Here is a 27,782-nt window from a genome sequence, read left to right as displayed (position 1 = left end):
GAAATGAAATAACACAGGAGGAATTTAGCATCTGGCAGTCAGGGTCTAGTTTGGGGGAGCTCACTGGCTCAGAGGTGAATTCTGAGCAAGTTTCCGGTGCCCAGGTAGCTCCCTCCATCCTCCTAAAGAGGAACTGCCAAGGGTCCAGGGGAAGAGGGCACCACTGTGACTGGGCTTGTTGGATGGTGGCCTTGCAAAGCCCCAGCCAGACAGGGGAGTCACCTTCCTCTTAGACTCCAAGTTCTTTCAGAAATTCTTTTTTTTGTAGAGACAGAGTTTCACTTTATTGCCCTCCGTAGAGTGCTGTGGCGTCACACAGCTCACAGCAACCTCCAACTCCTGGGCTTAGGCGATTCTCCTGCCTCAGCCTCCTGAGTAGCTAGGACTACAGGCGCCCGCCACAACGCCCGGCTATTTTTTTGTTGCAGTTTGGCCGGGGCTGGGTTTGAACCCACCACCCTCGGCATATGGGGCCAGCGCCCTGCTCACTGAGCCACAGGCACCACCCCAGAAATTCTATTAACATTTTTTTTGAGACAGAGTCTCATTTTGTCACTCTCAGTAGCGTGCTGTGGTGTCACAGCTCACAGCAACCTCAAACTATTGGGCTCAAGCGATCCCCTTGTCTCACCCTCCCGAATAGCTGGGACTACAGTCGCTGGCCTCAACTCCCGGCTATTTTTATTTTTTATTTATTTTTTTTTGTAGAGACAGAGTCTCACTTTATGGCCCTCGATAGAGTGCCGTGGCGTCACACAGCTCACAGCAACCTCCAGCTCTTGGGCTTACGCGATTCTCTTGACTCAGCCTCCCGAGCAGCTGGGACTACAGGCGCCCGCCACAATGCCCGGCCTTTTTTTTGTTGCAGTTTGGCCGGGGCCGGGTTTGAACCCGCCACCCTCGGTATATGGGGCCGGCGCCCTACTCACTGAGCCACAGGCGCCGCCCTCCCTGCTATTTTTAGAGATGGGGTCTCACTCTAGCTCAGGTAGGAGCATTCTTTTCTGATAAAAGACAACAAATTGTCATAAGCTATCTTTTCCTTGGTTTCCACGTTTCTTTTCATTTTTTATTTTTATTTTTGGAGACAGTCTTATTATGTCGCCCTCAGTAGAGGGCTATGGCGTCACAGCTCACAGCAACCTCAAACTCTTGGGCTCAGGCGATTCTCTTGCCTCAGCCTCCCAAGTCGCTTGGGCTATAGGTGTCCACCACAATCCCCAGCTATTTTTTTGTTGTAGTTGTCATTGTTGTTTAGCTGGCCCGGCCGGGTTAAAACCCACCAGCCTCGGTGTATGTGGCCGGTGCACTAACTGCTGAGCTATGGGTGCCAAGGCCCACATTTCTTTTCTAATCAGATTGCCCCAAATGACAGAAATTTAAGCAGAGAGCTTCATTTCAGGTCAAGGGGACTTAGTGTTGCAATCAAGGATCTGAATGAAATTCCTGGCAAAATATAGTAATTAGAAGCATAATGAGAGCAGAATGAAAAACGTCCCAGCCTCCCTAAAAGGAAGTCTGGTTAATTTCCAAATTATGTTTGGCCTTAACACGCAAGGGATTCTTTTTCATATGGGCAGAGAAAATTGGACCAGAGAGCATTATAATAAACCACACAAGACTAGGAATGTAATTATAAACCAAACCCTAGCAGGCATATTATTTTAATGTGTTTCAAGAATTGAATACTCTGTATAGAATTAAAAAACAAACAAACAAAGCAACGTGCAGAAATTAAAAAGAGGTAAGACAGAAAAATTTTGAATGCCATTAAATTACAAATACAAAAGCAACCAATTAAAAGACACCAACAATTAACAGATTTCAGTAACATTAGTAGCCAGAACATACCCAATGAATATACTTAATCATCAGATATCTCACCGAATCTGAAAGGGGACCAACCTCAACTGATCCAAAGGGAACTGCTCTTCCTTACACGAGCAACCTGTAAAGATGGCTTCAAGGAGCTTTGAAAAGGTAGAGTTTCTTTTCTTGAAGAAAATAAGACATGGAAGGGTTTATCCCTTTTACCCCTCCACCACTGAAATTTGTACATTCAATTCTTTTAACTAAGGCAATCTATGGACAATTTGAGACCCCCAAACACCCTCAGAAACCACAGATTTTGTTCATGTTAAAAAAAAAAATTAACAAACTCTATAGACTATGATTCTATAAAGTGCAAGAATGATTTGCTGTTTTAGCTTTTATCGATTTCATGTTGAGATTTCTCTAAAGAACAGAGGTGAGTAGACCAGGGCCCCAGGACCCCAGCCCTACACTGGATGGAGAAATGACCTGTATGAGAAAGGTGAGACGTGGACCAGGCCTCTGGTGTCTCTCCGACTCTGTGCACACCTCTGAGGTAGGAGCTTTGGAAGAATCGCAGAACCTCTTAAGGGAGGTAAGTGTCCTCTCGGCCAATCAGGTGATGGCCTGAGATGGTCACACTCACGTGCCGCGTGTCACTGGGTGCAATTCCAGAGCTGTACCAGATCAGCCGGGGAGAAGGGCAGGATCCAAGACAAAGCCAGACGAGGTGAGGGCCTGGCACTGACCCCGGGACATTGGTTGTCCAGCACAAATCAAGAGGCTGGAGGGAGGGGATAAGGTGGAAAACCTGGGCAGGCATTCTACAAAATGGTTATTAGCAAATTGTATCAAAAAGTATCAAAAAACATTTCGAAAAACTCTAAAAACTGCCGGGCTCGGCAGGTGCACAGGTGCCCGTGTGGGAGTTGCCTACGCTCCAGGGGTTTATCCTGGAGGCCGGGATGCCACCCTTCCCCCTCTCTGCTCCCTTTTGGGGGCATGAAGAATCCATGGACACCAGCTCCAAACCTCAGCTGCCCTGTCCCTTCAGCTTTGAGACCAGTGGGCTGAGATTCTAGCCACAAGCTCCTAGAGCCACAAGGCCGGTGAGGTGCTGCTATGAACCACGGAGGCCCAGGACAAAGAATGATGGTAACTCCACCAGAGGTTGGGGGGCAAGCATTGGGGTCTTTCACTTTCCCCATTGCTACAAGTCATGGGAAGGTCAATCTTGGTTTAGGGTGTGAGGTACTCTGAACCTCAGGTTCATGCACCTGAACCCACAGAGCAGGACCCTGACCTCAGAAGAGGATCCCACTTCCCCTTAGCTTTGGGGTTCCTACCCCAGAACTGAACACCCCTTGGGTTTAGCTTCTGGGTCTCTACTAAGTCACATGTGGTCACCTTGTTAAGAAGGAGTGGGGGAGGAACATTCCGAATGTTCCTGGTAGCCTTACTAGAACGGCAGAATGTTGACTATACCAGTTGAGTGCTAAGTACAAGTCAGCTGAAAAGATAATCCATGTATATTTTAAATAGCAGAAAGACCACTGCAGGGACAGGGTATCCTGCTTTCTCCTCTCCTTCCCTTCTATCCTTATACCGTGTCTTAAACAAACTGGGTTCAACTTGGGCAAAGACCAAGCCCCAAACTTAACACTAATATGAAGTTAAGACTCTAATTCTTTAAAAATCAGAAAAATCTAAAGCTAAATAAAAGCCTGCCACGCTCATTTTGAAAGATTAAAAAACAAAAAAATTCCAGGTGTTCTCCACAAGATAAAACTTACTTATCAATCCTCCTTTTAAAAGAACACTCTCATCCTTATTAGATTCCAAGCCATGTAAATTATAAACGCCTTACTAGTACCAGGAAAGATCACAAAATGTAAGGTATGGGACATCCTATGTAACCCACGAGACACAAGAACATCAGAATAGAGGGTGACACCTAACACATATCCGGGGACAAGTCCCAGTAGCAAAACCTATGAAGAGCTGGATGGCTTAGGCTAAAAATCAGTGGTGCTCCTCCCCCAAGGTCAAAGCATTCCTGCTCCCCGAGTCACTGAGACATTGTATGATCTCCCTGACCTGCCCCTGGATATCGGCTGTACCACCATCTGTTTGTTCATGCCCTAGGCTAAGCTCGGCCAGAGCACACACACCTTACCACACTGTGCCTTCTGAAGGGTCTGCCAAGTATTAAAAACTTTACTGGAATGAGCTGGGGGGTAAGCTACCACCCCAATGTTGGCAGAAGTTGTGCAAAACATGTTTTGTGGAGGTCTGGGATTAGACATGACAAAAAAGTTTCAGGCTCAAAAGAAGTTTGAAAATGTTCGGTTGATGGGAGGTTAACAGCTAATGCAGGACTTCTCCGAGCCTTTAATATACTAGAGTATTGTACACCTCCAAGGGGAGTTTATAGCTTTTTGGTTTGTTTGTATGCTCTGCAAAACTTCTCAATGTTGTGCACCCCCTAGAGACTTCCGCATGTAAGTAACGAGCTAAACACTGGTTTAGCTGAGGGCCCAGTTAGTAACAGAGGGCAGCAGTAACTTGGGTATTGAAGCTTCCAAGCCCCAGACCACTTTTCATCTTCACAGAAACAGACCAGTGAAAATCAGTTAGCTCTGAAAGAAAAGGGAAATACAGCAAAGATACAAAAGAAACAGAAATAAATGTTAACTAAGATTTTTCTTATTCGAATATTAATGTTAGTGATAAATCTTGATGTCTTCTAATCTCTGCGGGTGAGATCTCTGCTGAGGTGCAGATCATGAATGCCTTCCTTGGCTCAAGATTAAAATTGATGTATGATCCACAAAAAAACAGAAAGATTAAAACTGATCACACTCCTACACAGCCCCCCCCAGTGGTAGTCTGCAGGACAGAGTGGCTCGGGCAGCCACCCCAGAGCTTTCTTGAAGGTCATGCAATCTCAACACCTGTTCTAGGGACTGTTTGCAGGAGTCAGAGCAGGGCAGTTGAAGGAGGCACCAGTCACATATTCACGGCTTACAGAGACCCATAGAATTTGGCACCTGGGAGGAGCCTGGAGATTATTTCACCTAACCCTAACCCTGTTTCTTAATAAGTGGAGGGAACAGATCAAGACTTGTTAAAGAATTTGCCTGGCAGCACAAAACTACTTAGCAGCAGGCAACTGGGACCAGAGTTGGGGAAGATATCCAATGACCTTCTTAGGGATCAACACGCACTCAACTGTGTAGGAACTTTCAATGGTATCTCAGAGAAAGACTCAGCGAGAAACAACAGCAAATTCTATGGTGGTAACCTTAAGTTTTGGGAGCTCAGCACATCTGTACTGTTAAGAGACAGTGGGTTCAGGAAAAAAGAAAAAAAGGAGGGAAAAGTGCAAATTACACTTTTTTTTTTAAAGGACACAGAGTCTTACTCTGTCACCCCGAGTAGAGTGCAGTGACATCATCATCCCTGTAGCTCATGGCAACCTCAAACTCCTGGGCTCAAGCGATCCTCTTGTCTCAGTCTCCTGAGTAGCTAGGACTACAGGCACCCACCACCATGCCCAGCTAGTTTTTCTATTTTTAGTACAGATAGTGTCTCGTTTTTGCTCAGGCTGGTCTCAAACTCCTGAGCTCAAAGGACCCTCCCAACTCAGCCTCCTGGAATCCTGGGATTACAGGAGTGAGCCACCACACATGGCAAAATTATAAAATAATGTTTATAAAGAGCTTCATGCCTTTTGTTTCTTTCTTGGTTACTTGTAATCTTTTACAATTCAGGATTACCAACCAGGAAAACTATTCGCCTGACAGAGAAATCTCAGAACAGCTTCCTGGCAAGAAGTCCCCACGTGTCACCTGCCAGTGCGGGGAGCAGGGTGACCCCTTGTCACTCACTCACCCTCCTGGGGGGTGGGGGGGTCTCTGTGCCCTCATTTATAAAACACACACACTGGGACTCACCAGCAATTCCCAAATGTGGCTGATGCTCACAACACTAAGAACTGGTTAAAATACAGTCTCTGAGCAGCACCCACTGTGCCACTCCTGGTAGCCTTGGATTTGACGATTCTGAGGTGGGGCCCAAGAATCTGTATTTTTTTAAAGGCTCAGCCAGGTTTGCGGAGGCTTGGATTAGGTGATCCAATATATCTGTATAAGGATCCAAGTTCCAGTACATAAACTTCTGTGTAACCCACGTGTTGGCTACTGTTGGGGGACGGTGAGGGGGACCCAGGAGGACGGAGGCCTGCACAGATACAAGGGGTTCTTTACTGCCTGGGCCCAGGCTTAATTATTCAAGCAAAATATATAAAGTTACATACGATGTTTAATCGGTTATTGTGATATCATAGAAATACCAGGAATCATAAAAGTAAAAAAAGCTGCTAAGCAGTACATGATGTTGGCAGCAGGGTCTATGCAGCTGGGCCAGTCTGCAGATGCTACAGGAGCCGGCGGTCACTGGCCCCGGTCCTGGTGCCGCTTGCCCTTGCCCTTCTTCTTCTTGTCCTCCAGCCGTGGCTTCAGGGCGCAGACGCAGGCCGACACACCGGCAATGGCCTTGGGCAGGTCGGTGCCCCGACTCCACTTGTTGGCCTCGCGGTCGTACACCTGCACCGTCTTGGAGAAGGCAGTGTTCTCCCAGCTGTAGCCGCCCAGGATGTAGATGCGGCCCTGCCACACGGCCACGCCCGACTCGCTGTTGGCGTGCAGCAGCGGCGCCACGCGTGTCCACTGGTTGCACTGTGGGCTGTAGGCCTCCACGCCCAGCACATCGAAGCGCTCCATGGACTCGATGTTGTCGTCGCTGCCCCCAATGGAGTAGATACTGTCACCCAAGCTGCACATGCTGTGCCAGCCACGCGCCGTGGTCATGGGCCGCCGCTCCTCCCACACGTCCGTCCGGTGGTCATAGCACAGCAGGTTCTTGCGGTATGGGCCAATCTGGTAGTCATGGCCCCCAGAGATGTACACAAAGTCCTTGTAGATAGTGCCCGCGTGGCCGTACGTGAACCTGCAGAGAGACAGTGGACAGAGAGAGAGGGAGCTCAGTACTGCGTGGGCTTAACCACCATAGGCCTGGGCCCAGCCTTCTCTATAAAATGGGAACAACCAGCCCTCTTAGGGGGCGGCGAGGCTCTAACGAGACAAGACCACACACACTGTATAGATGGCAGCTGTCATCAGACAAGATGTGGCCAGGCAGGTGCAGGGGCAACTTTGCAGTCAGACCATCCAGCCTAGAATCCCAGCTCTGCCCTTCTCTGAATCTCCACTGTCTCATCTGGAAAATGGGCATAATCACAGGGCCATCGTCCTTCTCATAAGGGCTGAAAACGATATACTATTTAGGCACACGCATGTGCATGACCAAATTACAAACGGGAGAGAGACTGGAACTTATGAGGAGATTCCAACTGTGATGCCAAAAATGGGAAAACCATAGAGGGCAGTGTCAGCAGAGACTAGGGGCTGGTGGGGTAGGATGTGGGGGACAGGGACAGCAAATTAGGGCCACAAAACTCTTTTTTTTGTTTTTTGAGACAGAGTCTCACTTGTTGCCCTCAGTAGAGTGCTGTGGCATCACAGCTCACAGCAACCTCAAACTCTTGGGCTCAAGCGATTATCTTAACTCAACCTCCAGAGTGGCTGGGACTACAGGCACTTGCCACAACACTCAGCTATTTTTTTTTTTTAGAGACTGGGTCTTGCTTTTGCTCAGGCTGGTCTGGAACCTCTGAGCTCAGGCGAGCCACCTGCCTCAGCCACCTAGAGTGCTAGGATTACAGGTGTGAGCCACCACACCCGGCCACAACACTCTTCTGTATGACACTGTAATGGTAGGCACATGTCATTGGGCCTTTGTCAAAACCCTTATAACTGTGCAACAGAGCCAACCCCAATGGCAACTAGGGATTTCAGTTACTATCATAACAATGTATGAACGTTAGTTCATCATTGGGAACAAACTGTAGCATTACTGTAGCACACCAGCCACAGTGTGTGCCAGGAGAGGGCACACAGGAGCTCTCCGTACTTTTTTTTTTTTTCAGAGAGAGTCTCACTTTGTCATCTTCAGTCGAATGCTATGGCATCATAGTTCACAGCAGCCTAAAGTTCTTGGGCTCAAGTGATCCTCCTGCCTCAGTCTCCCAAATAACTGGGACTACAGGTGCCTGTCACAATGCCTGGCTATTTTTAGAGACAGGGTCTCACTCTGGACTAGGCTGGTCTCAAACTCTTGAACTCAAACAATCCACGGGCCTCAGCCTTGCAGAGTGCTAGGGTTACAGGTCTGAGCCACTGCGGCCAGCCTTTCTCTGTACTTTCTGTTCAATTTTCTGCAAACCCCAAACTGCTCTAAAAATTGAAGTCTATTAAAAAGGGGAAAAAAAAAAACAAAAAACAAAGGTTTAAGAAAAGCCAATGGCACACTGTTGTGAAGTTCAGGACAGTGGGTCCTTAGCTGGGAGGCAGGGGACGGAGGGCAGAGCATTTGGAGCAATAGTCACACAAGCACAGGCCCAGGGCAGATGGAGGTGACCCTTCAATGTCCAGGCTCTGGGGTTGGGCCACGGAGGTCTCACTACACAAATAAGCCAACATGCGAAAAGATCAAGTAAGTGAACTAAGCAGATGGGGACGTGCACGTGCTCAGGGCGACGGCAACACGCACTGTGTTCATTCCAACTTTATGCACCTAAAGAACATTCAGAAAGAAATGAATAAGGTTGTTGTAGTGTTTAAGGTACATATATCACACAGGCTGGCCCAGAGAAAAGGATGACAGCCAATGTCCTTAGCAGTATCATGAGGCTTCACTTCCCCATCTGTAAAATGGGACAAAGGAGCACCTGAGTGCAGGGAGAGCAGGGCCCTGGGTAGCCCGGGATGTGGCCTCCATTCACACCACTGCCCCGACCCATCACTGTCGTCCTGGGTTAGGTGGGAAGTTATGCAGGGGTTACTGTGGCTGTCAAGGGACTCATCACATAGAGCACCTGGCCCAGGCTCAGCACACAGCAATCAGTAGCTATTACGATTGTCAAGTCACCTTGGTACCAGCTATCCTGGTATTAGTGCACTGCCTTCCTGGAAGCTGCACAGGAAGCAGGCAGTCATCTAGGAATTGAGGAGCTGGGATTCACGCCCCTCACCATGATTTTGAAACATGGGTGCTTACCCCATAGGATCTTCTGACTCTTGGGAACAAAGCCCCCAAAGCACCTGGATGTGTTTCACAGCCAGAATGGCTCAGAAAGTATACCTTCAGGTACAGCAACACAGAACCAATAAAATAAATGGTGTGTACCTTCTGCTAATCCCGTGCTGATAATAACTGCTCAGTAAATACACGGCTGGATGTGGGAGGACTGAGGGGATGAGAAGAGCCCCCACCCCGGAGCACACCCTACGTGCTAGACGCCAGGCAAAGGCATCACGCAGCGTCTCATGGAATCTTCACGGTAGAGCTCTGGGGTGGGAAATCAGATGTCTCCCCTCTACAGGGGAAGTAGAGCACGTGTGGGGTGAAGATACCTGCTCACGTCTTAGATCTAGTACAGACAATCCCCCACCTCTTTGAATTCCTCCTGCCCAAACTCAGGGAGACCTTCCTGCCTGAACTCAATACATATTCAGTGAACTCAGGGACTGGACAGGTTCGGGGGGGCATGCCTTGGTGGCAGAGTGGGGACCTGAACTTAGTCTGAAACCAGAGCCCGGGTCCTCACCAGTGCGCTCCCAGGCCCTGCTGTCTACCTACTTCACTCAGGGGCCAAGAGACTTTTTCCTGGCATCAGAGACCAAAATGCCCAGAAAGTGCAGACTACATCCCACAAAAATGCCCATTTGAAGAGCCTGCCATGAAGCCCCCGATCACCTTGGCAGGCCGGCCACGTAGGACCAGGAGTCGGTCTTGGGACTGTACGTCTCTACTGAAGAGAGAGCTCCGTTCTCATTTCGGCCCCCAACGGCCACCAGCATGTCTTCAATGGAGGCAAGGTAGAAATCCACGCGGCGCTGGTTCATGGAGGCTACCTGTGGAGACAAGACACCCGTGCCTTCCCTTTCCGACCTGGTATGGCGCCAACACCTGGCACTGCATCTCCACCTGTGTCTACAGAACGCACAGTCCGGGAGGGTGGGCAGGTGGCCAAGCAAGTGTGGGGAAAGGGAGCTACACCTGGGCAAAGAGGGGTTCTTCAGGTTGGGGGCTTCTCAGAGCCCCCCATCCCCCAGTTTCCTTGAGACACCCCGAGCCCCTGATAAGGGGATGGAGACACAGGGCTCCCCAAACTTGCTCGGTCACATGGCTGACCTTGCGGACTAGAACGCTGCAGGGGACACAGTTCAGAATTGCTGACTCAGATTTTCCCAAAATAAAAATTCATATTTCCCCTCCCCCCCATCAGATTTTTTGGGGGGAGACAGAGTCTCGCTTTGTCACCCTGGGTAGAGTGCCATGGCATCACAGCTCACAGCAACCTCAAACTCTTGGGCTCAAGTGATCCTCTTGCCTCAGCCTCCTAAGTAACTGGGACTACAGGTGGCCGCCACAACACCCTGCTGTTTTCTAGAGACGGGGTCTTGCTCCCTTGCTCAGGCTGGTCTTGAACTCATGAGCTCAAGCAATCCACTGGCCCTGGCCTCCCAAAGTGCTAAGATTACAGGCATGAGCCACTGCACACGGCCCCTATTGCATATTTTTAAAAATTAATGCTTATTTACATCAGTGTTAACAGAACAGAAAGTGGCACTCACAGGAAATTAAAAAGGAGAAGACCCAACATTTGTTTTTTTTCCGCAGTTTTTGGCCAGGGCCAGGTTTGAACCCACCACCTCTGGTATATGGGGTCGGCGCCCTACTCCTTGAGCCACAGGTGCTGCCCGCAACATTTTTGTTTTTTAACTAATCCAAGCAGAATTCACAGCGAACATGGTCCCGTGGGAGGCCAGGTGTCTAGGTTGCCGCTGCTACAGAACTTTACAGAATAGGCTCTTTCCAGTGTAAAGACATAAACTTGGAGGGTGGTTTTAGATTTTTGAGAATAAAATTCAAAGATTACCTGGAGTCCATTCTGAGTGAGTTGTGAGCTCAGAAAAACACCCAGTTAAGTAAAACATGCTGAGGTGTGAGTATAAAGACTGAGCCGGTTCTCACAGCGGAGGCTGCAGAGGCGTCCTGGGAGCAAGGCAATGCCTTCCCTAGCCAGGGTGTGCCCCTTGGTATGAGCTACACTCCAACCCCCAGACGCTAGAAGCCCAGTGTTGCCACACATATTCCCAGAAGCAGCATCTGAAATTTGCAGAGGGTCTAAAATCTCCCAGGTACAGTTTAGCCAAGTTGGGAGGCAATCTCAGGTCTGAGGTCAAGGTTGTCACTCTTTCTAGAATCAGGCCACGATACCTGACCCAGGAGCAGCTGTGAGAGCCTCTGTGGCCTCCCTAAACTAGCTCTCAAAACCTCTCCAAAAGAGGAGCCTGGCAGAGTCTCTGATACAGGGAACACTTTGCATTATGAATCAAACCTTTAGGTTAGCACTGTCCAATATGGTAGTCACAATCCTCGTGCAGCCATTTATGTATAAATTGGTTAATTAACTAAAATCAAAAATTTGGTTCTTCAGTGGCACCAAACACACTCGAAGTGCTCCGCTGCCACACAACGGCCAGTGGCTCCCTTATGGGACAGCACAGACACAGAACATTTACATCCATACAGAAAGCTCCCCTGGGCAGCGCTGCTCTGGACAGTGACTGCACTGTCACAGGGCGGGCGGTAAGCCCTCTCACCCCAACCAGGGGTGGCCGGGGGAGGGCGGGAGTTGAGTTGCTCATCACTTTATCATCACACCTCGTTCAGAAGCAGGACAGCCAAGGCCCGAGAGAAGGGAGGGGAGGTCAGGAAAGCAAGAGGGTCCTCAAGAGTAAAGAAATAATCTGGCTTTAATCTCACCTTGATCCACTGTTTACAGCGGGGGTCATACCTATAAAGAAGACTGGAGGCCGCATCCCCTCCGTTGTCCCGTGAGAAGCTGCCGCCGGCGATGAAGATGAAGCCCCCCAGCACAGCGACGCAGTGGTGGCTCCGCCGGGCTGGCAGGGGCGTCTCCTTGACCCACTGCTCGTTCTTGGCGTCCAGGTAGCAGGTGTCGTCGCTGAGCTCCAGACACCGCTCAGAGACCTCGCCGCCCACAAACAGCAGGCGCTCCTCGTTGGTGCGCAGGGCTGTGCGCTTGGTCTGCATGACGGGCTGGGCTGCCAGGCTGTTGTGGTAGTGCACGGCCTCCTCGATGAAGCCCTCGCAGTTGGCCTCCTTGGGCAGCAGCGAGCACACAGCCGGCTTGACGCGGTGCAGGAGGTCGTTCTTGGGGATGAGCGGGAAGTGGATGTTCTCCAGCACCTGGCGGGCGTACGCCTCGCGCTCGGGCTGTTGTGTCAGCCACTGCAGGGCAGCCTGTAGCAGGTCGTGCTCGCACTCCCGCTGCACCTCGCTGCTGCCCAGGTAGGCACACAGCTTCTGCAGGGACACGTTCTGCAGGAAGTCGGGCGTGAAGGACAGTGTGCCGAAGTGACTCAGGATGAAACCATCGATGAAGGCGTCCAGCCGCTTGAGGCTGTAGATGGAGGCCAGCTCCTGCAGGTACAGGTAGTTGTCCTCACTCACCTCCTGCTCCAGGTAGTCGCAGCAGAAGTCCACCACTGTCCAGATCTGCAGCAGGTGCGCCGTCTCCAGGACGTAGTCGATGTTGCCACCATCCAGAGCCAGCTCCCCACCGTACAGGAAGTCCACCACGGCCTTGAGCCCGATGTAGGAGGCGCCGATCAGTTCCACCTCCTTCTGGAAAGCCTCGCGCATGCCGATGGTGAACATGGAGTTGAAGTAGTCGCTGCACACAGCCAGCAGGTTGCGGTGGGCCGGCACCTGCTGCTCATCGGCCACCAGAACGATGTCACAGAAGAGGCCACGGAGACGCTGCTCGTTGAGCCGCTGTAACACCGTGCCTGAATGGTCGGCCCAGCGGTACACCTGTGACAGAGAAGCACATCAGGGATGGGGGTATGTGTCTGCTTGGTCCTAGGACCAATCCAGCGGGTCTCAACCAGCATTTTATTTATTTATTTATTTTTAATTAATTAATTTATTTTTTGAGACAGAGCCTCAAGCTGTCACCCTGGGTAGAGTGCCTTGGCATCACTGTTCATAGCAATCTCCAACTTACGGGCTCAAATGATTCTCCTGCCTCTGCCTCCCAAGGAGCTGGGACTACAGGTGCCTGCCACAGTGCCTGGCTGTTTTTTGGTTGCAGCCGTCATTGTTGTTTGGCAGGCCCGGGCCCGGGCTGGATTTGAACCCACCAGCTCAGGTGTATGTGGCTGGCACCTTAGCTGCTTGAGCCACAGGCACCGCATTTTATTTTTTTTAAATTTTTTGAGGCAGAGTCTCACTATGTCGCCCTGGGTAGAGTGCCATGGCATCACAACTCACAGCAACCTCGAACTCTTGGGCCCAAGCGATTCTCCTGCCTCAGCCTCCCAAATGGCTGGGACTACAGGTGCCCACCCACAACACCCAGCCATTTTTTGGTTGTAGTTCTCATTGCTGTTTGGCAGGCCTGCGCTGGGTTCGAACCCACCAGCTCTGGTATATGTGCTTGGTGCCCTAGCTGCTGAGCTACAGGCGCTGAGCCAACCAGCATTTTATTTTATTCTGAGATAGGGTCTCTGTCCACTGTCCAGGATAGAATGCAGGAGTGAGATCACTGCTCACTGCAACCTCCTATTCCTGGCCACAAGCCAGCCTTCTGCCTCAGCCTCCCAAGGGACTGGACCTACAGGTGTGAGCAACCATACCCAATCAATTAAAAAAGAAATGTACTTATACAGACAGGGGTCTCACTACATTGCCCAGGCTGGCCCCAAATTCCTGGCTTCAAATGATCCTCCCCACTCAGTCTCCCAGAGTGCTGTGATTATAGGCATGAACCCTGCCCAGCCTGAACCAGCATTTTATTATTTCTTATTTTATTTTACATATATATATATATATATATGTGTATGTATTTTTTAGACAGAGTCCTAACCTGTTGCCCTGGGTAGAGGGCTGTGATGTCATAGTTCATAGCAACCTCCAATCTTGGGCTCATGTGATCCTTTTGCCTCAGTTTTTCTATTTTTATTTTATTTTATTATTATTATTATTATTTTTGTAGAGACAGAATCTCACTTTATGGCCCTCAGTAGAGTGCCGTGGCATCACACAGCTCACAGCAACCTCCAACTCCTGGGCTTAAGTGATTCTCTTGCCTCAGCCTCCCAAGAAGCTGGAACTACAGGCGCCCACCACAATGCCCGGCTGTATTTTGGTTGCAGTTGTCATTGCTGTTTAGCAAGCCCGGGCTGGCACCCTACTCACTGAGCTATGGGTGCCAAACCAGTTTTTCTATTTTTTTTGTAGAGACAGGGTCTCACTTTATGGCCCTTGGTAGAGTGCCGTGGCCTCACACAGCTCACAGCAACCTCCAACTCCTGGGCTTAAGCGATTCTCTTGCCTCAGCCTCCTGAGTAGCTGGGACTACAGGCGCCCACCACAACACCCGGCTATTTTTTTTTTTTTTTTTTTTTTTTGTAGAGACAGAGTCTCACTTTATGGCCCTCGGTAGAGTGCCGTGGTCTCACACAGCTCACAGCAACCTCCAACTCCTGGGCTTAAGCGATTCCGTTACCTCAGCCTCACGAGCAGCTGGGACTACAGGCGCCCGCCACAATGCCCAGCTATTTTTTGGTTGCAGTTTGGCCGGGGCCGGGTTTGAACCCGTCACCCTCGGTATATGGGGCCGGCGCCTTACCGACTAAGCCACAGGCGCCGCCCCCAGTTTTTCTATTTTTAGTAGAGACAGGGTCTCACTCTTGCTCAGGTTGGTCTTGAACTTGTGAGCTCACGCAACCCACTGGCCTCAGCCTCCAAGAGTGCTGGGATTACAGGCATGAGACACCGCGCTTGGCCAATTTCTTTTTTTTTTTTTTTTTTTAGTGGCTCCAAATCAAGCAATAATTGACCAGCATTTTAAAATGGACGGACAGTACCTGTAGCTCGGTGGGTAGGGCGCGAGCCACATACACCCAGGCTGGCAGGTTCGAACAACAATGACTGCTGCAACAAAAAAATAGCCCGGTGTTGTGGCGGCAATCCTAAAAACTTTCTTTCTCTCTCCCTGTCTTCTCCCTTCTTTACAACTAGAATTCCTAAAATTTATCTTCCTTTTTCTTTGTAATCACAGGTCATGACAAATAGGTTTGAAAATGCTATCCAGTTAGGGAAGCAGAGTTGCTCGGGGCATATCCTCTAAAATCAGACAGGATCTGGATCTCAGTCCCAGCTCTCCTGCTTACTGGCTGTACAGTCTTGGTTAAGCCACAACCACCCTTGGAGCCTCCATGTCTTCACCTCACAAATGAGGACATTGGTTGAATCACGACCAGGTCTGGGAAGTTACTGAGGTAGAACAAGTGGCCATGCACAGTGGCTCACGCCTGTAATCCCAGCACTCTGGGAGGCCAAGGTGGGTGGATCACTTGAGCTTTATGAGTTCGAGACCCGCCTGAGCCAGAGTGAGACCACGTCTCTAAAAATAGCGGGGCGTTGTGGTGGGCACCTATGGTTCCAGCTATTTGGGCAGCTGATGCAAGAGGATCGCTCGAACCCAGGAGTTTAAAGTTGCCGTGAGCTGTGACATCACCGCACTCTACCAGGGGCAAGAAAGTGAGACTCAGCTTCAAAAAAACAAAAGAGACAGAACATGGTCCAAAGGAAAGCTTGAATGTTGGCTGTCAATGACCAATGGGCTCTACTCTGAGGAAGACGGCTTTCTCTGTGCCTTATAAAGTGTTTGGCACACCATCACACTAGAGAGCATGACCCCCTCTGCCCTCCAGGTTCTATTGCTCGGTTCAAGGAGGTGGCGGGTCTCAGAGACGTGGCAGCATATCTGAACGAAGGTGCTCTGGGATCCTACTTTGAGAAACAAGGCTCTGTCAGTCATCACCAGGGCTAGAGGGGACACACTGCATGTGACATGTGGGCAGTTGCCTCCTCCTGGCGGGTCACTGCACTGCACACTGAATATGCCCTCTCTCATGCAAGCATCATGGCAACCCCCTGAAAGAACATCCGTTATAAACCCCCTTTCCAGGTGAGGACAACAGAGGTTCAGAGAAAGTAAGAAATGTGCCCAAGTCCTGGAAGGACTGAGCAGCGGGGCTGAGAGCTGAACCCAGGCCTCGTTCCAGAGCCCAAACCCTTCATGACCGCGATAAACTCAACTGATAAATTAATATGAATATCCACTCAATCAGTGAATCTAATACATTTAAGCTGACAGTTGTGGGGTGCTACGTGTCTCTGTGGGCTTTTGAGGATGCCAAGATGCATTGGGTCCAGACAATAGCTTCTAAATCCTTGGGAGACTGACAAGAAAACTCAACGTAAGGTGAAACAGACCATTAAAAAATATGTTGTAGGGATCCAGTCTATTCAAGGGTGACTGAGGTATAGAACTCGCCTGGTATGAAGCCTGGAAGTGAGGGAACACGTGGGAAGGAAAAAAATCGACTGGGAGCTTATTATTAGTTGCCAGCAGCTTTGTGGCTGGCTTGCACCAACTTGAATTTTTTTTTTTTTTGGGAGACAGGGTCTCGTTCTGTTGCCCCAGCTACAGTGTAGTGGCACCATCACAACTCACAGCAACCTCAAACTCCTGGACTCAAATGATCATCCTGCCTCAACCTCCTGAGCAGCTGGAACTACAGGCGTAGGCCACCATGCCTGGCTAATCTATATTTATTTGTAGAGATAAGGTCTATGTTGCTCAGGTTGGCTTCAGTGATCCTCCTGCCTCTGCCTCCCAAAGTGCTGGGATTGCAGGCGTGAGCCACTGTGCCCCGTCTCCTCCCTGAATTTTTATAAGTTACTTCTCAACATATGTCTTACTGCAGTGGGTCTTATTTTTTTTCTTCCCTTTCCAATCAGTGCTTTACTGCTGCTGGTGCATTTGTAATTGAGATACTTTGTTTCCCCAGAGTCCTCCCACATCTAGCCAATTCCAACAGCAACCACCCTGTCTATATTTATTACAGCAGTGGGTAAGGTCCCCACACCTGCTGAGGGTGCCAAGCAGATATTACTTACCATTTCCTCAGCTCCCAGACATTACCGGGACTGGATGGCTTTCCTAGGTCTCATGTGTGGATACACCTCTGTTTATGCTGGTTACTCACAGACAGTGCCGGCTGGCCTTGTTTGGGTTTCTAATTAAGCAAGGATAGTCTAGGCAGGCCCCTTCTCTGGTGTGGACTGGGGGAAGGAAATTAAAAAGCACTAGAGCAGCAAGTGACCCGGGTAACAGTCAAGGCCTAGTGGCATGAGAGAACCAGGGAGCTACCTGGCCGCCCCAGGCCTCTGGTGTCTCTCGTGAGGGTGCTGGACATTTAGCCAGAGGGATACACAACCCCAGGCTGCTGCATAAAAAGAGAAACAGCCTGGGGGGTTGGGACCAGGGACAGCCCCAAACTGCAGCTGCCAAGGGCAGCCATCTGCTCCAGAGAGCCAGTGCAGGGGAAAAGAGCAGCCGTTGTCCCCCACGCTGGGTCTCCATACTAAGTAGGCAGCATTAATCCTTCACCTGGGGCCCAGCTGCACCTGTTTCTGGTATTTTAGCACAGCTGCATGGATGACAGCTCTCGAGACAATCGTCATTTTCCAGTTTTAAAGGGACATCAGTAATAGTTTCAACATTTCAGGTCGTTTAGAATCGCCCATCCCTAACATTCTCAATGGTGTGAATCCTGATCATTCCTTTATTTCTTGCTACATTGCCTTAACTGAATGAGAGGCTAGGGGTGGAGAGGAAGAAATACAGGTGGTCAGGGGCTAACCCTGGAGTGAATGCAGCAGATATGGGGGGTGTTGCATAAGATAAGAACTTAGCACCAAAATGGAGCAACACCTTTCAGTTTAGGTGAGTGAGCACCGGTGGCACACAGCGGGGGGACTCTGCCATGCCGAGAAGCACCCCTACCACTAAAACACATGCAAGGTGGGTGAGTCTCAAAGGCATAATGTTGAGTGAAAGATGCCAGACGCCCAAGAACACCTACTACAATTCCAGTTAAATTAAGTTCAAAAACAGACAAAACTACAGCAATTAAAGGCTGGGAGAATGACTGTCTCAGTGTGTTGAATGGAAGTGTTTGGAAATTTTAATCTTCCCCACTCCCCCCCCATCTGGGTGCTGGCAATATGGTGCCTTTAATGTCTAGAAATTCAAGGGTACACTATGACTTGGGCACCTTTTGAAAGAAAAAAATTAGAAGCATAAATTTAATCAACCAAAGGACAGAGAACCCTATTCCTAAGAGCTTCCATTCAGACAGAAAACAAACTCAGAATTTGGCACAAAGGGACAAAGATTTCTAGTGCTATCAAACTTAGAAAGTGACACTGTCCCCGCAGCCAAGCTCCAAAACAAAGCTCCTTTGTGACAGCGCAAGAATGTTCGATAAAGCTGGGCTTGGCAGGGGCCTTCTCAGTAAACTCAAATGCAGAGAGGAGATCATTTCTCAGGAGAACCAAGCTCTCAGAAATGACAGCCCATTTTTCTTTCATAGCACGTCTGCAGAACCTCTTTTTCTCACCCCCCCACACACACTGTTCACAACTTCCTTTACCTAACAGTGTTTCTCCACTCCTTTTTCATCATTATCCTGTATGTCTGCCTGTGCGCGGTATGCGTAGTTGTACTTTATGTATAAAAAGGATAAAATTCTTTCCGCACCTCCAAGCACCAATTTTCACCCATTTGGGGGGCAATATTGCCCTCACTGAGAAGGCAAGGTTTAAGGTCTCTATAAAATTTAACTTCCAGAAGGGACTCTTCTAAAGAAAAGAGGGCGTTATTAATATTTATAACAAGGAGACAGGTATACACGGGAGCCTCCCCACAAACAGGTCCCTCCGCCCCTGATCTTTGTCAACAGCAACTGTGGGCCACAGGCTGCTATGAATCACCCAAGGGGTTTGTTGCCACTCTCAGATTATAATTTGGCAGGTCTGGGGTGGGGCCAGGCATATATATTTCTAAATGGACAACCCCTGGTTGCCTGGCCTTGGGGAACCCACTGTCTCTTGCTCAGAGAGTCATGACCAGGGAAGAGGACTCCAGGCCCTTAACGTACAGGTACACATTACAGAAGGTTCATTGAACACCCAGAGTTTCTGAGCCTCCAAGAAGGGACAGAACTTCCCTGGTTCTTTTCCCGTGTTATCCACCTTTTAGGATTGATGTACAGAATAAATGAACTAAATTGTAACACAGGGGAAGTTCTAGAATGCTGCACTAAAAAATAAGGACATCATGTCTTTAATGTTCCTTGCACTTCCCGCTCTTTCTGATTCTATGACGATTTCCCCTCCATGTCTCTACTCCCTGTTAACAATACCAACAGAAAAAAACAACCAGTCTGTGCATCAGAAATGAGTTAATCAGAAAGACAATCACACATCCTAAGCAATTTGCACAGGTGGGAAGTGAACGTGAACAGACCTTTGACGACTCGCTGATCTTGTATGGCCGGGACACTCGAGTCTGCCTGCTTCCCTCCATCGTAGAAGAGACCGTAGCCCTACAACAAGAAGGGGATCCTGAGCACAGAGTCACAACTCTGGGTCATTCATTGATTTTAGGCCCTGCTGGCAGATACCAAGGACAAGAAAAGTGAAAACAGTCACATGGAGGAAAGAGAGGACAGTGTACTACAAAGATCTCTTTTATGCCGTGAGTTGAGAGCTGGGTTGTTAGAATTGGCTGGAACATCTAACTCATGTTCTTTTATCGCCTGAAACCTCACAACATCATGTCATTAAGCTTACATCCTTTTACCTACCTTTTGAGTCTCAATCTGAACTAGGGCTTTTGATTAGATAATTTGAACTATGATAATAGTTACCATTTCATGGCCCAGACTATGGCCCTGGGACCAAGATAAGGGACTTACACAGACCATCTCATTTAACCACCACAAATCCTCGGCCTGGCTAATGTCTTCATCCCATTTCACAAATAAGGATACAGATCTCTTGGTTACAAAGCTTATGAATAGCTTCGATTTACACCTGGATCTGTCCAGTTTCACCACTTTACCGCAAAGCACGCTGCAATGGGGCCCAGTCTTGGACAGTACCATACTCCTAAAATACGACGCAGTTAAGGCTGTCGTGCAGTAATGACTACCACGTCAAAGCCTGTCTAGTCCCTGTCCTAAGTTCTTTTACAACTCTTCACTCATTTAATCTCTACTGCAACCCCATGGGGCCAGCCCTACTGTTATCCTCACTTAACAGTAGAGGATGATGATAGCAGTGAGGTGAAATAGCTTGCCCAGTGTTACACAGCTAGAAACTGTGTAGAGTCCACAGCAGAGCCGGGACTGGATGCCAACTCAGGGAGGCTTCCATGCTCTTAACCTTTAGCTATACCACCTGGCCATTTAAAAATTTGTGGGGGTGGGGGGAAGAGTCACCCTTGGTAGAGTGCTGTGGCGTCATAGCTCACAGTAACCTCAAACTCTTGGGCTTAAGCGATTCTCTTGCCTCAGCCTCCTAAGTAGCTGGGTCTACAGATGCCCGCCACGATGTCCGGCTGTTTTGTTGTTGTCATTGTTGTTTAGCAGGCCTGGTCTGGTGCATGTGGCCAGCGCCCTAACCACTGAGCCATGGGCACTGAGCCATCATTTAAAATTTTTTAAGAAGGCCAGGCGCAGTGGCTCACACCTATAATTCTAGTACTCTGGGAGGATAAGGCGGGTGGATTGCCGAGCTCACAGGTTCAAGACCAGCCTGAGCAAGAATGAGACCTCTATAACCGGGCATTGTGGAGGGCACCTATAGTCCCAGCTACTTGGGAGGCTGAGGTGAGAGAATCACTTCAGCCCAAGATCTGAGATTGCTGTGAGCTATGATGCCATAGTACTCTACTGAGGGTGACGAAATGAGACTTTATCCCGCCCCCCCCCAAAAAAAAATCCTAGCACTCTCTGAGGCCAAGGTGGGTGGAATGCTTGAGCTCAGGAGTTCGGGACCAGCCTGAGCCAAAGCAAGACCCCCATCTCTATTCCAAATAGAAAAACAGAGGCAAGAGGATCAGTTGAGCCCAAGAGTTGAAGGTTGCTGTGAGCTATGATGCCAGGGTACTCTACCCAGAGACAGTTTGAGACTGTCTCTCTCTCTCTGTATATATATTTTAAGCCCTAAGGCAGGATACCTCTGCTGGGGCCTAATGCTTCTTGCCTTCAACATAAACTTGAGTAAGTGTGTTAACCTCTCTGAATCTCACAGTCACACCTACAGATGAGTTGGTGCGCCTTGCTTTTCTCCCAGCGTGGAAACGCTAAACAACTCACTCATAGCACAGAGCGAGGCTTTGGGAGCGGGGCATGGGTTAGACTATGGGTTAAAAATTTGACATAGTTAAAAGACTATGGGGGGGGCACACAGTGGAAGGACCAAGCTAATGTCTTAGCACAAGTCACATACTGGAGCTGAGGTTTTCAAAAGAAATATTTCCCCCCAGTACCTAAGATCATAAGAAGAGTCAATTTGTTATTTTTTGAACAAACAACGTTTGCCAATAAAGAACAACGTGACAGTAAGTCAGCACTGTTCTAAAATAATCTGGGAGGCAAGGAGGGGACTCCAGTGTTCCCATGGGAGGAATGGATTGGGCACAAACACTCCATGCAACTCCCCCGGGGAAGGAAGAGGCACTAGATTTTCTTGACAAACTAGCAACTTTGTGACAGTGACAAGCTGTTCCCACCCCCGTCCTTCCTGAGCACCCCTACCTAGGCTGCTTGGAGGCCCAGAGAGGGGAAGGAGGAAGACCAGCATTGGGGCAGCACCCACTGCGCCCCCCCCCCTTCTCCTTCACCCTCTGAGACAGGTGTCACCGTCACTTTCACAGTGAGACACCCACGCTGGCAGGTGCCCTCAGGGCCCGCTCTCTTCGCCACCCGGAGCAGCCGCCAGGGCTCAGCTTCGCCCCCAGACGCTCAGCGCTTTCTTCTCTAGGCCGCGATCTCCAGACAGAGTTGTACTGGAGGCTCCCTTTGTCTGCCGGCCAGTCGCTGGGGGCTGCCTGCTACCGTGTAGGATGTCGGCTGCCTTTTCTGCTTTGCAGAACCAGGCGAAGGGTCAAGGCCACCCACAACCCCAGTGGCGATCCCAGCTTACACGTAAAAGGTCTTTTGGTAAACATAGGGACAGAGGCCACGTCCGGGACGGCAGCGTCCCCAGGGAGCTTCCTCCCCGAGATCCCTCCCGGCCTCCGCGTTCGAGGAAACTCGAAGCCGCCGAACCCACACTGCTGCCCGGCCGCACTCACCCGTCCCGGCCTCGCCGCAGGGTCTCCGGGGACGCCGCCGCCGCTCGCTCGGGGCCGGCACCCCTGGCCAACAGCCGGCCCAACGGCCGCCCGGGCGGGCTCGAGCCCGCCGCGAGGAGGCGGAGTCGGGACGCACCGGGGCCCGCAGCCGCGGCGGGACGCGCACACACGACCCTGTGCCGCGCGGGGACCCGGCTCCGCACAGGCCGCACCTGTGCCACCTGCTGGCGGCGGCGCGTCCCCCCACCCGACCCCGCGGAGCCCGGCCGCGCGGCCCATCCTCCCTCCCCGCCCGCAGGCGCACCCACCCGAGCACAAACGGCCGCTGGGGGTGGGGGTCGCAGGTCGCCGGGGCCAGGGACCCTGCCGATTCCCGCCTGCCCCCGCCCCGGCACCCCCGGACGGAGGGCGCCCCGCCAAGGCCCACCTGGGAAGCTGCGCTACCGGCGCGGCGCGGGACGCCCGGGCGGCGGGGCCGGGCGGACGGCGCGGCGGGGCCCGGGCGCAGGAGCCCCGGGGCCGGCCGTGAGCGCGGCCATGGCTCCGCCAGGAAGTGCGAGGCCGAGGGCGGAGGCGGCGGGCGCGGCCAATGGCGGCGTCCACGGGGAGGGGGGCTCCGGCGGCGGCGGGGCGGGGCCTGCGGCGAGGAGGGGCGGGGCCTGATGCAGGGCGGGGCTCCGGCGGGTGGGGCGGGGCCTGCGACGGCGCGGGGCTCCGGTGGGGAGGGGCTCCGGCGGGGAGGGGCGGGGCGGGCTCCGGGGGCTGGCGTACCCTGTCCCGCGGGCCCCGCGACTTGCCGAACCCCGCTCGCTGCCCATCCAGGCGGGCGGTGGTCACGCGGCGCCAAACGCCTCCTGCGTGACGCCCTCGCACAGTGGGGAAGGGATCGGCGAAATCCCGGGCCCGTGGGACAGACCTGCGTGCTGGGACCTCGGCGCTGACCGGGAGGCGTGGAGATGCCAGTTTGACGCCTCACCTGGGTCCAGTCTGAGCGGGAACGTCCCTGCGGCCAGCCTGTGGCCAGGCCTTTGCTGACCGTTCTATTTAAAGTCACAGCCACCCTCTTCACCCTGTTTACGCTTCACTTTAGCTCTTATCCGTGGCCTAAAATTCTAAATAGTATACTTGCTGGTTTGGTTTCTTGTCTCTCTTCCGACCTAGGAAGGGTTTTATTGTCAGTTTCATTCCTGGCTGAACCCCCAGGGCCAGAATAGTGGGCACTCAACACCTGTTTGTTCAATGCCTGCATTTAGCCATCGTCCATCCATCAATTGTCACACTTCTTTTCTCACTGACTATGGAAGGACATCATATTAAGTGAAGGTAGCTGGGTACAAAAGAACACACACTGTGTGCTTCCAAACTGGTGAGAAGGTCCAGAGTGGGCAAATTAAGCTATGGGCACAGAGAGTGGTTTCCAGGCCAGGGGAGGTGGGGGGAGAGGGGTGACTGCTAAGGGATAAGGGATTTTTTTTTGGGGGGGTGATGAGAATGTTCTCAAATTAGATAGTATTGATAATCGCACAGTTCTGAATATTCATGGCATGTGAATTAGTTTCAATAATGCTATTATAAAAACAAAAGCAAACCAAAAATGTATTTCTCCCTGTTTTTCTATTCCTTTCCTTCTCCTGAAAGCGTTTAGAATATCTTTCAGGGCTGTGTAAAACATGACAAGATTCAGCCACCGAAGGTAGGCCAAAGAGAAAAAGAAAGAAGGGTGGGGAGGCCAGGCACAGTGGCTCAGACCTGTAATCCCAGCACTTGGGAGGCCGAGGTGGGTAGATTGCCTGAGTTCATGGGTTCAAGATCAGCCTGAGCCAGAGTGAGACCTTGTCTCAAAAAATAGCTGGGCGTTGTGGCAGGCCTCTGTAGTCCCAGCTACTTGGGAGTCTGATGCAAGAGAATCTCTTGAGCCCAAGCTTGAGGTTGCTCTGAGCTGTGATGCCACAGCACTCTACCAAGGGTGACCTAGTGAAACTCTGTCTCAAAAAAAAAAAAAAAAGGTGAGGAGTGGAGTAATAGTGCCAGGTCCGTCCTCAAGGCCTTTCTCTGTCTCTTCTGTTGAGACATAGCACTCAGCTTGGGCCACTACATGAGACGGTTCCCAGCAAGAGAATGTGTGGGCCCTTAGCACCCTGGGTCAGGCTCCAGAGGCCGCCTCCTCCAGGTCCAGTGGGGGTACATCACTATCACCTGTGGCTCAAAGTAAGGAGGCAACAAGATTTGTGCAATGACCAAATGACTATGTGTTCCCTCCAAACAGAGATGCATCATGAGGTTCATGCCAGCGATTTCCTCTGAGGGAGCTTTGCCTCCCCAGCCTCGGTTTCCAGACCTGTGAAGGGGACATTAAGAGAAGAGCCACCTACTCTGGTCGTCCTGTTCTTCCCATTCCTGGCTCAGTTCACTGCCCACTTACACCCTGCTTCTGTCTGTAAAGCATCACTTTATGGTACTTTTTTCCCCCTTCACTTTTAATAATTGGGATTTTTATTAAATATTATTCATTTATTCAGAAACAAAAGTTTAGAAATTACCCATTAACAATGAAAAAAAAGTTTAGAAATTATCTTTTTAAATTAAGGGGAGTTATGGCAAAACAAGCCCTGGAGGGTGGCGCCTGTGGCTCATAGTAGGGCACCAGCCCCATATACCAAGGGTGGCGGGTTCAAACCCGGCCCCGGCCAAACTGCAACAAAAAATAGCCAGGCATTGTGGTGGGCACGTTCAGTCCCAGCTACTTAGAAGGCTGAGGCAAAAGAATCGCCTAAGCCGAAGAGCTGGAGGTTGCTGTGAGCTGTGATGCCACAGCACTCTACCAAGGGTGGCAAAGTGAAACTGTCTCTAAAAATACCCCAAAAAACTAGCCCTGGAATCATCCACCTAGAGGATCTTTGAAATGATGTTCTCACTGACTGGATCCCTGTCCCCATTTTCACGGGGATAACTACACATTCGCCCTTCAGAACCTTACTTGGACATCTTCTTTACTCTGAAGCCTTACCTGCCCATCCTCAGCACTTCCAGGAACCATCCCCAACCCAAACAAAGCTAATACCCACTTTGGTCCGTCTCTGTACCTTGACATATGTGTTCCTGTTGTTATATGAATTCATTCATTCCATTTCATTCATTCAACAGACTTTTCGGGAATGCCTACTATGTGCTAGGCACTGCAGCAGGTGCCAGGGATAGAAAGAAGAAACTTGCAGAGATTTCAAGAAGAGAGGTAAATAAGTAAACTACCTCCGTTCAAAAATGAACTTCACAGAAGGGTGGTCATTGAAAGAAGGATATCACTTAGAAATGTGGAACGGCAAAAAAATGGGGGGTGGGAGGCACTAGGTAAGTTAGGACTAGGTTGACCGAGGTTAGCACACAGATCTTGTGCTGACCCCTCTGCGAGCTGCCCTATCTAATCCTCACAGTAACCTCGAGTGGATACTATTGTTATCCCCACTTTACAGATGAGGAGACTGAGGTCCTGAATGATTGCACAGCTCAGTGCATGAATCAGGTTGAGGAACCCAGGCTGTCTTATGCCAGTGCCCAAATGGTCAACCAGTGAGCCAGTTAACCAGCAGACTAGCAGGGTCCTTCAGGGGCTTCAAGCTGCCAGTGCCTGGTGTACAGGAGGTTGCCATGGCTACTAAGGGGGCAGGGCAGAAACATCTCTCTGGCTCCCTAACAATACCCTTTGGAAGGGGGTGTGGCCAAGCCAAGGGCCTGGCCTCCCCTGGAACGCTGGGCCTGAAGGGGGCAGGCTCTGTGCTAACTGCTACTTGCAGCCACAGCACTTTTTCCCTGTAGGGCCTTGCCAGATCCTGAGTCTCCTAGAGGAGAAGGTGGGAGGAGGAGGGGGCCAGTTCTCTATACACCCTGTTCTTCTTACCAAAGGTTTGTCCTTGGCCCAGATTCCTTTCCAAAGGCTGAGTAATGTAGAAAAAAATCACAGCCTAGCATAGAAGAGCAGGCCTGTGGGTCAACCTGGTACTCTCTTGCACTGTTTGCAGCTGCTAGCCTAGAGGACAGGAAGCAACATATGCCCCCGGGGTATCAAACCTTGGGGTGGGGGGGGGGAAGGGGAGGAGCCACGGTGGGAAGTCTGGGCCCAGAACTTGGGTGATCCCTATGGCAGATTAAAGGAAAAGACCTCCCCTCATCTGGCTGGGTCCACTTCCTTCTTCCGTCTCCTTGCCAGCATTTTTCTTCCGTCTCTGCCTGAATTTGAGCCCTGGCCTGGCCACTCCCAGCTTTGTGAACTGGTACAGCTACTTAGCTCCATCGTGGCTCAGTTTCCCCATCTTTAAATGAAGCACTTGTTCCTCCCTTGAGGGGTTGTCGTGAGAGTTACAGGAATTAGGGCACGCCAGTTACTTTGAACAGTGCCCAGTATGTAAAGCTCCATAATTATTAGTTTCTGTTGATGATACCAGACACTCCACCACTTAGAGAGGTGTTCTTTGGATTAGCCTTCAATAACTGTTGAAATAGAAATCATTTGTTTTTTGTTTTTTGTTTTTTGTTTTGCAGTTTTTGGCTGGGGCTGGGTTTGAACCCACCATCTCCAGTATATGGGGCTGGTGCCCATCTCCTTTGAGCTACAGGCACCGCCCAATAGAAATCATTTGGAATGGGCACTTTTTCCTTTTCTTTTTTTGGTTTTTGAGACAGAGTCTCACTGTGTCACCCTCGGTAGAGTGCTGTGGGTCAGGGCTCACAGCAACCTCAAACTCTTAGGCTTAAGTGATCTTCTTGCCTCAGCCTCCCAAGTAGCTGGGAGGACTACAGACACCTGCCACAACACCCAGCTATTTTTTGAAACAGGGATCTTACTCTTGCTCAGGCTGGTCTCGAACCTGTGAGCTCAGGCAATCCGCCTGCCTGGTCTACCAGAGTGCTAGGATTACAGGTGTGAGCCACCAGGCCCAGAAAGGGCACTTTTTCTAAATCAGGTTTTGATGGGAGGGAAAGGAAGGTTCCAGCCCCTGGAGAGAGGGCATGGAGAGGGAGGGAGGACCAGCAGGTGTCAGGTAGGTCTCTCTGCAAACTTGCATTACTTGCTCTACTTCCTGCCGTGAGGTCTGTGGGGTCAGAACTGTTCTGATTTGCCACTGAGGTTCCTGACCAGGCTGGCATTGCCCACAGCCTGCTCCCTCCAAGGCATGCTGGATCTGACCGAAAGTCTCTCTGTCAGCTATTCAAATGAAGCATCTCAGAGACTCAGGATTTCAGGGTTGCAAACCTGGCCCAAGTCCATGGGCAACAGATATCTCTGAGCAGGCCACATCTCCGGAATCTTCAAATCTCTCCTATATAAAACTAGATGACACTAACCCAGGCACTAGAACTGTGCCCAGCAAAACAGTCACCACCAGCCACATGTGGCTATTTCAATTTCTATTAGTTAAGACTTGGATAAAATTAGAAGTTCAGTTTCTTAGTTGCACCAACCACATTTCAAGTCCTTCATAGTCATGTGGGCGAGTGGCTGCTGTGCTGGACAGTGCAGCCTCAGGACATTGACCTCATC

General features: G+C 50.6%; 1 protein-coding gene across 2 annotated transcripts; it reads right to left on the bottom strand.

The window, feature by feature from the left end:
- Positions 1 to 1,628: 1,628 nt before the first annotated feature.
- KLHL36 (kelch like family member 36) lies at positions 1,629 to 22,806 on the bottom strand. Of its 2 annotated transcripts, none has more exons than XM_053553623.1 (5): positions 22,674 to 22,806; positions 19,412 to 19,490; positions 11,767 to 12,840; positions 9,691 to 9,848; positions 1,629 to 6,822 (listed from the first exon to the last, which is right to left on the bottom strand). In XM_053553623.1, exons 2-5 carry the CDS (start codon positions 19,469 to 19,471, stop codon positions 6,267 to 6,269), a joined length of 1,848 nt encoding a protein of 615 aa, XP_053409598.1. In that variant the 5' UTR covers positions 19,472 to 19,490; positions 22,674 to 22,806; the 3' UTR covers positions 1,629 to 6,266. The 2 variants fall into 2 exon arrangements, with proteins under 2 accessions (XP_053409598.1, XP_053409607.1); XM_053553632.1 differs by lacking the exon at positions 22,674 to 22,806 and adding an exon at positions 22,247 to 22,441.
- Positions 22,807 to 27,782: the final 4,976 nt, after the last annotated feature.

This window comes from Nycticebus coucang, chromosome 2 (assembly GCF_027406575.1).
Source record: "Nycticebus coucang isolate mNycCou1 chromosome 2, mNycCou1.pri, whole genome shotgun sequence".
NCBI classification, from domain to species: Eukaryota; Metazoa; Chordata; class Mammalia; order Primates; family Lorisidae; genus Nycticebus; species Nycticebus coucang.
Note: the sequence above shows the minus strand (reverse complement) of the source record. Positions and strands in the feature narration are given on the sequence as shown.

What these genes read in the sequence shown, in the direction of transcription:
- KLHL36 (XM_053553623.1), bottom strand. Translation starts at nt 19,471, where the DNA reads ATGGAGGGAAGCAGGCAGACTCGAGTGTCCCGGCCATACAAGATCAGC. An exon ending in GCTGTAAACAGTGGATCAAG is followed by an intron (nt 9,849 to 11,766) that starts GTGAGATTAAAG and finishes TTGTCTCCACAG; the next exon opens with GTAGCCTCCATGAACCAGCG. An exon ending in TACGTGGCCGGCCTGCCAAG is followed by an intron (nt 6,823 to 9,690) that starts GTGATCGGGGGC and finishes GTCTCTCTGCAG; the next exon opens with GTTCACGTACGGCCACGCGG.